Below are 11,009 nucleotides of genomic sequence, written 5' to 3' on the forward strand. Positions count from 1 at the left end.
AACTTTTATGAATTTGTACACCATAACGTTTATGTGGCTTAATTGTGTGAGCACAAGTGTATATAAATGATCAGTATATTGAAATGAGTCGATTTAGCCATGTCCGTCTGTCTGTATACATATATGCGAACTAGTCAATTTTTAAGATATCGTTTTGAAACTTTGCAAACGTCATTTCTTCAAGGAGCTGTTTCTGGTATGGTTTATTGTATGGAAAACTTTCACATTTGACAACATATTATCTCGAAATTTGGTATAGATTACTTTCTGAGCCAACAATGTAATCTCCGAAAAAATTGTTAAAATCGGTTAACTATAGCATATTGCTGTCATACAAACTGAACGATAGGAATCAAGCTCTTGTATGGGAAACTTTTGCATTTGACGTGGTATCTTCACGAAATTTTACACGAACTTACTGCTTAAGGTAATAATATAATCTCCGAAAAAATTGTTCAGATCGTATTATTATAGCATATAGCTTCCATACAAACTGAACACGTAGTTACTAAAAGAAATGTACCTGTTAAGGGTATATTAGCTTCAGTGCACCCGAAGTTAACGTTTTTCTTGTTTATATTTGTGTTTTGTTTTTTAATTTTTATACTCTTGCAACCAGTTGCTACAGAGTATTATAGTTTTGTTCACCTAACGGTTGCACGTATTACCTATAACTAATCGAGATAAATATAGGGTTATAAACATGTAATTAAATGATCAGAATGACGGTAAAAGTTGAAATCCGATTGACTGTTTGTCTCTCCGTCCGTCCATCCGTGCAAGCTGTAACTTGAGTAAAAATTGAGATATCTTGATGAAACTTGGTACACGGGTTTCTTAGTACAAAAAAGTTCGAGTTCGTAGATGGGCGTAATCGGACAACTGCCACGCTCACAAATCGCCAGGGACACCTTTGGGGGAAAAAAAATTTTAAAAAGTGGGAGTGGCTCCGCCATCTAATAAGTTTAATGTATATATCTCCTAAACCACTTAAGCTACAGTACGAATATTATAAGAACTCCTACCAATATTGTGAAAGTGGACCAAATCGGATGAAAACCTCATTCACTCCCCATATAACGGTACTGTTAAAAACTACTAAAAGCGCGATAAATCAATAACGAAATACACCAAAGACATCAAATTTTACCACCGAGAATGATTTCAGTGACTTCAAACCAATTGGTGTTTATAAGTATGTTTGATAATAATGTTTTTGTTTTTGTAAGAAATATTTGCTTTTATTTTTTTATTCAAAATACTTATCCCGATTATTTACATGTTAAGATAGCCTCGTTTAGTGCTGTTTCGCATTAAGCGAGTCCTACCGCACTTCAACATTTTTTTATTTTCATTATTGATACATTTCCAAATTAAAAAAGTTTTTTTTATTATCTGTACAATTTTAGTTTTACAATAGAATGTTAACAAAAACATATTAAAGGATTTTACAAAACATTTTTAGTACACCTTACTATTTCCCTACACCCTTATTAGAGAGAAGACCATAAAAAAGATACAAACACATGTATTTGTATCTACAAAAGTTTTTAATTGCCTTCTTTTTAAAGTTTTATTAGTTAACTTTCATAATTTGTTGAAGAAGAATGAATTTTTGTGCACCATCAATCGTATTGCCATAAAAATCACTAATTTTTAAAATTTTATTGCTTTGCCGCAATTCGAATTCGTGGTAGCGTCTGTAATGGACCTTAGGTAATCAACAGGACAATAATTCGTACCCGGTTTTTAAGTAGTATAAAAATATTTTTTCGAAGAATGCGAATCGAATATAATTAATACAAACAAATTCGCGTTTTTATTGATTTCTTTCTAGTCTGTATAATTATTCCTTGAAATCAGGTAAACCGTCGAACGTGCAGCCACTACGCTGGATAATTTGTCTTGCTGCCCATATTCCTGAGCGTATACAGACGCTCAGTGGCTTCTTTTGTATGTACTGTGCCAAAAAACCACCAACGAATGCGTCACCAGCGCCATTTGTGTCGACGATTTCGTTAGGCTCTAAACGTTCTACTGGAAATTCTTCAATGGAATTCTCTTGTATGAGCAATACAGGTAAATGACCTTGTGTTAAGACCACTATACGTGGTCTATTGGAATTTTGTTTAGGTAAAGCCAACATTTTCTTTCCAATCTCTTTCATTTCCTTGTCATCCCAACCTTGAGCAGCTGCGAATGCTTCCGCTTCCTGTGAAAACAAAACAATCAATACAAAATTTTATTTCAAAAGGAACAATAGCCACCAATTCATTTCCGAAAAGTATATCCACGTAAGGTAATGCAGCCATTAAAGGTTCACTGAAAAATTGCGATAAGAATGGTGCACTCAAGTTCATAAGAAAAGTGCGATTATGTTTGTGCGCATGTTGAGCAATATGCTGAATGCTTGGCGGGCTAACCGTAAGGAAGAAACCCTGCAAAATTGATTAAATACTAATATGAGCACATAAATATAAAGAGGATTTAAGTAATACACCTACAGATATATAAAAATACTCGGCATTGTCCACGAGCTTCTGTTTTTCGGGTGTAAGCAAATGGTCTATGGTAAAATGATTGGCCGCAGCCAAGTTTGCACATAGCGAACGATGTGTGCCGGTAATAAGAACACCACAAGTACCAGTGGGCGCGTCTTTGGTGCGTTGATAATGTACATCCACGCCGTTCGATCGAGCTCGCTCATATAAGATATCTCCATAACTATCATGGCCAATGCAACCGAAGAATACAGCCGTATTAGGCTTCTGCAACATCCACTGACATACTCGTAATGAATTCTGCACGGAACCACCAGCAATAAATTCAGCATTATACTTCTCCACTAACTCTTTGTAAAGCGGCATATGCTTTTCAGCAGCCAATATCGCATCATTTGGTTTTAAATCGTACTTTTGCAGAAAATTGTCATCCACAGTTGCCGATATATCGAGCAACGGATTTCCGCACCCGACCAATATTCCTTTCCTGGAGAGAGAGATCTTCAAATAATTAGAAAACGAGATTAAAATATTTATGAGAACACTCAAATATTTACATTTGTGTGTACGAATGCAGTATAAACATTTTCGAAATTTAAAGTTTTTTTCAGGAAGATCGTTTGACGTAACGTAAGAAATCCCAATAAGTAAAGTTGAATGTATTGAAACCCCAATGGGAACATTGCATAAAATAATATCATATTCAGATTGAGCGGTTTATATACACATATACATACATATGTTGACATACATATGTATTATCGGATGTGGTACGGATACGTAAGTTGGTGTGATAATTTCCGGTTGTATATTACAAGCAAGATCAATTATCAGTCAATAATCAGCTTAATGACGTCAAACTAAAATTCCAAATCATGCCGAACATCTTTTGAACCAACTCAAATAAAGCAGTACGTCAACTATACATAATAATGACAAAACAGAAGTCAAATACTATAATATATAAAAGTGTAAGCTAAGTTTTGAACACAGCAGATTATATACATACAGACGTTTACATATAATTATTTATATTTATGAGCCCATAATTTAGAGATTATTACTTATCAGTTTACACATTTAACCTTCCAGTGGAAGCAAACAGTAATATATGAGAATCATGATAAGACCTAGTCATTTTACAATATCTATATGACAAACCTTAATTGCTCGCTCATTATGTAAATAACTGCAAATGTCAACCCTTGTGTAAAGTTTCAGTAGTGTCACAACCAAAGTGCCGAGTTTTTGTACACAAAACTTTATTAACAAGTTAAAAAAAATTATAGGTGAACTACGAGTAAACTGACCACCTTGACCACACGTTTACCCATGGAAGCAAGAAAACAATTAGAGGAAGCCGCTAAAAACACATGGCACTTGATGCTATCTTCATACCCATACTAATGAATATATAAACATATGCAAAGGGGTATATTGCTTGTGTTCAATTTGAATAGGCCCAACTGTCAAGCTTCTACAGAATATACATTTTATAGATATAAATATATGTTTTTCCGCGTAATTTAGTGCAGAGGCCAATTTCTTGATATACTAATTGTATATAATATATAAATGATATATTTTTGGAAGTAAATAAACATCGGTCACAATCCTAATTTACGGCATCCCTTAATCACTAATAAATGCTAAACAGATGGCAAGTTTGATCTACAACCATATGTTATTAAATGTCTCATTTTGTTCTAATACAGAGGTTACATGATGGAATTCATAGGAATACCGAAAGTATAATCAATAATTATTATATATTAATTAAAACGGAACCATTAAATCGCAATCATCTTTCAAATCTTCATTGAAATGATTTGAAACTGATCCAAGCTAAATCTCTCTGTCCGACTCTGATTTTGCGCAATCTACTTGTCAGCACTGGACATCTGTTACATTATCACAGCTGATTTAGACACTACAAAAAAAAAGGTAAACAAACAAATATTTTTAAAGCAATGAATCTAATTTCACCTGAAAATCCACTTAACAAATGAAAGAATGCATCCATTATTTCTATTATATGGAAAATATTAAAAAAAAGACGGCTTTGATTTCAAAATACTATATGAAAATAAAAGTTACGTTGTTGATTACGTCACAATAGTAGCAAAGTGCAATCCATTTCTTAATCGAGCACTTTCCGATTTATGGCAGCATTGCCATTAACCCTTGCTGGATAAACGCCACTGAAGTGTAATTTGACATTTCGGCTAAATGAACTTGGTTGCTAAATTGACACCTCCTTTCTTTCCGGTTGTCAAAAAGGTACGAAAGGAATGAAGATTTTTATGTGAAGAAAATACAAAATTTTATTGTATTTAATGAAGTGCATCATATTTATAGGGCATTTTTTGTTCTCTTATTTCAGTGCAGAGACGACTCATTTAGTTAAAAATGGCTGACGTTGATGTGTAAGTTAAAAAGTGATTGTTTATTTAAAGTCTTAGTAAGCCATAGTTTAGGAATCGGCAATAGCTTAGCCAATGCTATTTTAATTACTACTTAAGAAGTCTTTATGAAAGTATTCTGCATGAAATATTATGATTTTACACGTTCCGATGTGCTCAATGATACTATTTTTATAGTGATGTTCCCTCCGCTGCTCCAGTCATTGGTGACAAAATGGACATTAATACCGCCTTACAAGAAGTGCTGAAGAAGTCTCTCATCGCTGATGGTTTGGTGCATGGTATTCATCAAGCTTGTAAAGCTTTAGACAAGTAAGTTTTAGCAGTGTTTGCTTTTGTTTTCAACATTCGGAATTAATATTTATTGTTTATATGTTCAGGCGTCAAGCTGTTTTGTGTATCCTTGCTGATTCAATGGATGAAGATCTTTACAAGAAACTTGTTACCGCACTCTGCCATGAACATCAAATCCCTCTTATCCGTGTTGATTCACACAAGAAATTGGGTGAATGGTCTGGTTTGTGCAAGATCGACAAAGAAGGCAAGCCACGCAAGGTCAGTGGATGTGCTGTTGTGGTCATTAAGGATTTCGGTGAGGAGACACCTGCTTTGGATGTTGTGAAGGAGCATTTACGCCAAAATAGTTAAACGCACTGTGTGTGTCCTATTTTTAAAAAACAAACATAGTGATTTGTGGCAGTAAATGAACACGATATACAAAAGCCGTCGTGTTTATTTGAGCAGTAAAGTTCTTTTATAAATAAAAAATACTACAAAGTGAAAAAGAAGGAATTTTTATAATAAATTGCGATTTAGTAAAAGTGGTTTTTAGTTAAACGCGTAGTGATGTGTCTACACTTTTATGCAATTCCTTTTGTGTTGTGGCCAATCTTCCTGTTGACATTTTCTGCACAAAAAAAAAAATCAAATTATATATGAAAGTTATACAAAATTTAATAATATTACTTTGAACAGTAGTAAATGTTTTTACAATTGGCGCATTTTTTCACTGCATCAGTGGCACACATTTTACATTTCCTCGTTGTTACGCTTTTATTTTCAACGATAGTACTGGCTTGTGCTATTTCTGAAGTATTTCCTTCGATTTCTGCCAGCAAATCTGTATTATAAGCAGTGTTCAAACGTTTAGCTATTTCAAAGATTTTATCTTTATCAGTGCACAGAAATATTTCTTCTTGCTTTTGTGCTACAACAACAAATCCACCAATACGTTCTGCTTCAGCTATGAGCTTTTCTCGTATTTCTGGTAATTCTTCAAGTACTAAATTTCTTTTATGTTTCTGGTTCTCACTGGGATTTCCAGAAACACTTAAATTGCAAAGGTAATGCTTTAACTCAACCAATGGTGGGATTTGATCTAATAGAGTTTCTTGTAGGAGAGCCTGACACTAAAGTTACATTCGCATTTATATAATATTGAATTTTACAAGATTACTAATAATGTATGTCACCTTTGATAGATGTTTCCTGCGTTCCTCATTTAATTCATACGATGTCATCAAAGATTGGTTAAATAGCAATTGTTGTATGCAGAACCAACTCTGCGCCTCTTGTTTAGATATCTTCGATATATCGGCGCCCTCAACTGCAATCCATTTTTCATCTATAATAATTATAATTTTACTACGAATTATTTAATAATCAGTGTGAATGACCAATACCGATAAATCGTTCAATGCCTTTGTCGGTTCGTCTTTGCCATGGGCGGAACAATAGCAAATCTGCCATTAGCCAAGGTATATCGTGTGTGACTACCATGCGACGTGAAGCGCTTAACGGTATTGCATCAGCATGTTCTGCAAGGTAGCATAAAATTGATATGCAGCGCATACCAATCTTATAAATCAGATCGCGTTTCTGCCGCTCTAATTCTGTCAATACAGCCTCGTCAACGTCAAGTTTCGATTGGTTTTCATGATAGCCCATGCTAATTTGCGACAATAATAATTTAAAAAACAAATCGGAAAAAACTTAGTAGCGAAAAAATGTTATTTGTACCTGACTAAGCCTATTACTTGTGCCACCGCTAGTGCGCAATAGTCAATTAAATCAATAGCTGCATCCTGCAATGCTTCACATGCACTCACATGAAAAAGGGATGTATCCAATAGAGAAATTACAGCGCCTTCATGAAATAGTACCGTATAGATAAGAAAAGTCGCTTGAGGATTAGGGTCAATCTCAATTAAGTGTGGTAAGACACGAGTCTTCCACAAAAAAATACTGTAGGCTTCATGTATGAGTATCTGCCATGATAAATCAAAAATATAAATCTTTTAAGATGTTAATGGAACACGCCATCACCTTCAACTTGTCATGTGAAATAAGAAACTCTTTCACTTCCTCCTCACGATGTTCGCTTGCTTCGAGAATTGCTTGTTGACTTAATTTTATAATCATCTCATGAACATCCAACCATTTTGAGCTGCCTATATCAACCAATTGAAAAGGACGAATACTCTCAATAAAATAGGAAATTTCTTCTTTAAAAACAAAATTAGCCATAATGTCAGCACGTTTTCTGTTCCACAATCAAGTTTTTCTATTTTAAATATTAACAAATGACACTTTCTTCCCCCGTTGCTTGGTCGATCGAGTTTATTATTATGATTTTCTACAGGTTTCTAAGGTGATTGTGAAAATATTATGTTACAGCGAAGTGGTGAAACTTTTTCCGCCGAGAATAGGTTAACATGACAATTGCTCTTATTTATAGCAGAGAGATCATAGTTCTTACTTCATTCTTTGCAAAACTTTATACATGTATTTAAATAAATGTTAATAAATGTACAATATTATTTATTGTTTGGTTACATGCAATTATTTAGCAATCAATATATTTTCCAAGATTTCGAATCTATTTTTCACATTGCCATTTACATATATAAATTTAATAATTCGTCTTTAATATAATTTTACTAAATCATTCTGTCAAACAACTGTAAATATTGTAGACCTTTATAAACAATAAGCAAACGAATAAAACAAATACATACATATATAAAACAAAAAGTTTAGTACAAACATAAAAGTTAATATATCTGCATAAGATTCCTTGTGTTTAACTAATTCGCAAATGTTTGTTGTATAGCTTGCAAGTGTGTCACGCTTGTTGTTGGAACATTTGCTGCCTGAGGTGTGCCGGTAACGGTTGCATTCGATTCTGGTGCTGACTGTACATACATTTGTGGTGGCATAGGTGTTGGCTGTGTCGGATAAAGTCCAGCTGTTGGTTGCACTTGTGGATAAGTGGGTACTGTTTGAGCAGCTGGATATGATAATGCCATAGGTGCAGTCATATATTGTTGTTGTTGTTGAGTTGCCATTGAATACATCGGTACCGTTGCGGTTGAAACGTATGGTGCATTTTGTGGTAGTGCAGCCTGTGCAGACGGCAATTGTGGTGCTGCAACAACAGTTGACGTGGTTTGTTCGCTAGTTCCGGGTATAAACAAGCTCGCCGGTGGTGGGACATTAGAAACGTAGAATTGTAACGATTGTGAATTGGGAGCAGCAACAGGAGCAGGAAATTGGGTGCTAATAGAAGAAGCCATATTAGACGCGTTAGCTTGACCAATCTGTTGTGTCTCGGTAGTAGTTGTGTTATGTATTGTATCGAAACCACTACTGGCTGTTGACTGTATCGCATCTGGATTGAAATATGTTTGAAAAACACTTGGCTGTTGCGAAGCTGTTGTCGTTGCTGAAACCGCAATGTCTGCAGACCCAACATTTGCTTTTAAAACATCTGTTGGCGCATTAGTTTGTGGTTGTTTAAATGTGTTTGTTAAAGGAGGAACATAAGGCAGCGAAGGTGCTATAACTGGTGTTACGTTTGTCGAAATCGGTGGTATGGTGTTTGGCGTATTCGTTGAATGTACCGGTTCAATTGTAGTGGGAGCTTTGATTACAGAGGCCACTGCCTGTACTGGGATACGATGTAAATATCCATAACCAATTCCACAACCCAATGCTCCCTCACCTCCCCAATTAGAATTTGGTTTAATCGTTACCTCACGACATGCATCGTCATCAATATTGTAGACGTACATTTTAAGCGGTTGCTGTTCATGTGATTCGATTAAAGTAAACAAATCATCATTTTCATGTCGTATTGCATCCGCACCAATAACGTAATCCGAATATGCACGTAAACCAGCAATTTCAGCTGGTGAATCGGGATGTACTTCGAGAATGTGCCATACGTTTTCATTTGCACCCTCAAATGAACAAAAACGTATGCTCACACCTAACAAACCCTGGCCGCCCCAATTTTTACTAGGAGTTAATGTAAGTTCGCGCACTGTTTGTGTTTTACTTGAGTACACCGTTAATCTTACAGGCTTGTCAACATTTTGACGCAATAATTCCTTTAACATGTCGTTATCCTGATCAAGGCGTGTTCCAGCTATGGCTACAATAAAATCGAAAAAAGCTTCTAATCCTGCCTTTTGACCAGGAGAATTATCCTGTACCTTCAGTACATGGTATCCCTCAGTGCCACCGCCCGGAACCTCTACACTATGGCTTGAACCCATTTTGTTTGATAGAGAAGTGTGTAACTTCTTCAAGCTCTCTCACTACTTGGTGTTAAAAAATATAAGTTGATATATATTCTTTATTTGTTTTTAATAGTTCTAAATAAATTTATATAAAATTATCCACTATTCTGAAGTCTTTGCGTGGCACAATCAAATAATAAGCAAATAATTCCAAAATTTTCCCCTAAATGTCAAAATCAAATCTTGCCATACAATGAAAATCGTAAATAAAATGTATAATTAAATTAATTACAAAAACACATAATGTAATACTTGCAAGTTTTTAATCAGGAGTTCGACTTAATATAAAAATATATCCCAAAATAAAATTACTAAAATATACGAATTACTAAAGATAAGAATTAAAGTTCTAGAAATTAATTAATAAATTGAATCAAATTGTATTATTCCATCAAAACAACTTTATGACTTAAATATTAAATGCTTTTTAAGCCAATAAAATATTAATAAACCATAACAAATGAGAATCATAAAATATCAAAACGCCTATTAACAGTTTTGTATCAGTGGTATCACCAAATTATTGACAATCATTTGCAAATGACGTGTACCCTTGATAAAAGTAGTAAAGAAACTACCAGCTGATATATTAATAAAAATTCAACACAGAATATTATTATATACAAGCAAGCAACCATGTCACATAACAGAAAATGCACATTCAAGGGAACTAAATGCAAGTTTTATAATTAACCAAAATTTAACTTCACAATCATCATCAGTTTTGAAGATAATCAAAACCCGAACGGAAATCATAAATGAATAACAGCAGCACAACGTAAAATGTCCGTGAATAGAAAAAGCGCAAATCTGAAATAAAATCTTTTTGGGTACTAATTTGTAGTCTTCATATTAAGAAGCATCGAAAAACACACTTTGAAAAGAGAAATACACCATGCAATGAGAATATCTAGGAAAAGGCTATAAATATACACAGATAATATTTTCATACGAATTATAGATATTGTAACGGATTTCTCGGAGGATGGAGTCATATGTAGAAGTTCACGCAAGTGAGGAAAGTTTTCTGATCGCCATTCACTTGGGAATGGCCAGAAACGATTCTTTTACATATGACTCAAGCAGCTCATGACTTCCGGTCCTTGACCAAGTATCCTCTGGGTAGCCTAAGAACATCCGTTTGAAGGTGAGCTAAAGTGAGAAGGCGAAACATTCCCTGCATAGGGTTGTGCGCTGGGTTTGGGACCCGAAACGTAAAAAAACCACTCCAATGACAACGCAACAACAGCCTCGGATGAAAGACCCCACTTTTGATGACGACTATGGCAAACGAAATAAGGACTACGATTTGAGGGCATGCACCTGGAATGTCCGGTCCCTTAATTGGGAAGGTGCCGCTGCCCAGCTGGTTGATGTTCTCGTAACAATAAAGGCTGACATCGCCGCCGTCCAAGAAATGCGATGGACGGGACAAGGACAGAGACGAGTAGGTCCTTGTGGCATTTACTACAGTGGCCATATAAAGGAGCGCAAGTTTGGTG

The 11,009-nt window shown here is 34.9% G+C and overlaps 4 protein-coding genes across 6 annotated transcripts; 1 reads left to right on the top strand and 3 right to left on the bottom strand.

The window, feature by feature from the left end:
• Positions 1 to 1,531: 1,531 nt before the first annotated feature.
• LOC108973351 (adenosine kinase) lies at positions 1,532 to 3,970 on the bottom strand. 3 transcript variants are annotated; one of them, XM_018940581.1, is made up of 5 exons: positions 3,663 to 3,970; positions 3,059 to 3,421; positions 2,505 to 3,002; positions 2,268 to 2,438; positions 1,532 to 2,212 (listed from the first exon to the last, which is right to left on the bottom strand). In XM_018940581.1, exons 2-5 carry the CDS (start codon positions 3,248 to 3,250, stop codon positions 1,847 to 1,849), a joined length of 1,227 nt encoding a protein of 408 aa, XP_018796126.1. In that variant the 5' UTR covers positions 3,251 to 3,421; positions 3,663 to 3,970; the 3' UTR covers positions 1,532 to 1,846. The 3 variants fall into 3 exon arrangements, with proteins under 3 accessions (XP_018796126.1, XP_018796127.1, XP_018796128.1); XM_018940582.1 differs by having other exon boundaries at positions 2,505 to 2,988; positions 3,663 to 3,965; XM_018940583.1 differs by lacking the exon at positions 3,059 to 3,421 and having other exon boundaries at positions 2,505 to 2,988; positions 3,663 to 3,962.
• A 767-nt stretch (positions 3,971 to 4,737) lies between these two features.
• Positions 4,738 to 5,709, top strand: LOC108973371 (40S ribosomal protein S12). The gene is made up of 4 exons (XM_018940613.1): positions 4,738 to 4,781; positions 4,885 to 4,927; positions 5,102 to 5,236; positions 5,305 to 5,709. Exons 2-4 carry the CDS (start codon positions 4,911 to 4,913, stop codon positions 5,570 to 5,572), a joined length of 420 nt encoding a protein of 139 aa, XP_018796158.1. The 5' UTR covers positions 4,738 to 4,781; positions 4,885 to 4,910; the 3' UTR covers positions 5,573 to 5,709.
• LOC108973370 (zinc finger MYND domain-containing protein 10 homolog) lies at positions 5,615 to 7,752 on the bottom strand. The gene is made up of 6 exons (XM_018940611.1): positions 7,250 to 7,752; positions 6,944 to 7,191; positions 6,607 to 6,872; positions 6,397 to 6,548; positions 5,891 to 6,333; positions 5,615 to 5,831 (listed from the first exon to the last, which is right to left on the bottom strand). The coding sequence occupies exons 1-6, from the start codon at positions 7,448 to 7,450 to the stop codon at positions 5,777 to 5,779; spliced, it is 1,365 nt and encodes a 454-aa protein (XP_018796156.1). The 5' UTR covers positions 7,451 to 7,752; the 3' UTR covers positions 5,615 to 5,776.
• A 131-nt stretch (positions 7,753 to 7,883) lies between these two features.
• LOC108973369 (Golgi reassembly-stacking protein 2) lies at positions 7,884 to 9,654 on the bottom strand. Its single transcript, XM_018940610.1, has one exon. The coding sequence runs from the start codon at positions 9,481 to 9,483 to the stop codon at positions 8,011 to 8,013; it is 1,473 nt and encodes a 490-aa protein (XP_018796155.1). The 5' UTR covers positions 9,484 to 9,654; the 3' UTR covers positions 7,884 to 8,010.
• Between the last annotated feature and the right edge of the window lie 1,355 nt (positions 9,655 to 11,009).

The sequence above is a fragment of the Bactrocera latifrons genome, unplaced genomic scaffold (genome assembly GCF_001853355.1).
Source record: "Bactrocera latifrons isolate USDA-ARS-PBARC rearing strain unplaced genomic scaffold, ASM185335v1 scaffold_471, whole genome shotgun sequence".
In the NCBI taxonomy this organism is placed as follows: Eukaryota; Metazoa; Arthropoda; class Insecta; order Diptera; family Tephritidae; genus Bactrocera; species Bactrocera latifrons.

Excerpts from the sequence above, each read along its gene's own strand:
- LOC108973369 (XM_018940610.1), bottom strand. The coding sequence starts at position 9,483 with ATGGGTTCAAGCCATAGTGTAGAGGTTCCGGGCGGTGGCACTGAGGGA.
- LOC108973371 (XM_018940613.1), top strand. Across the intron at positions 5,237-5,304 it reads GCTTGTAAAGCTTTAGACAA|GCGTCAAGCTGTTTTGTGTA; the intron begins GTAAGTTTTAGC and ends TTATATGTTCAG.
- LOC108973370 (XM_018940611.1), bottom strand. The coding sequence starts at position 7,450 with ATGGCTAATTTTGTTTTTAAAGAAGAAATTTCCTATTTTATTGAGAGT. Across the intron at positions 6,873-6,943 it reads CAAGTAATAGGCTTAGTCAG|CATGGGCTATCATGAAAACC; the intron begins GTACAAATAACA and ends GTCGCAAATTAG. Across the intron at positions 5,832-5,890 it reads AACATTTACTACTGTTCAAA|AAAATGTCAACAGGAAGATT; the intron begins GTAATATTATTA and ends TTTTTTGTGCAG.
- LOC108973351 (XM_018940581.1), bottom strand. The coding sequence starts at position 3,250 with ATGTCAACATATGTATGTATATGTGTATATAAACCGCTCAATCTGAAT. Across the intron at positions 2,439-2,504 it reads CCGAGTATTTTTATATATCT|GGTTTCTTCCTTACGGTTAG; the intron begins GTAGGTGTATTA and ends TCAATTTTGCAG. Across the intron at positions 2,213-2,267 it reads TACTTTTCGGAAATGAATTG|GAAGCGGAAGCATTCGCAGC; the intron begins GTGGCTATTGTT and ends TTGTTTTCACAG.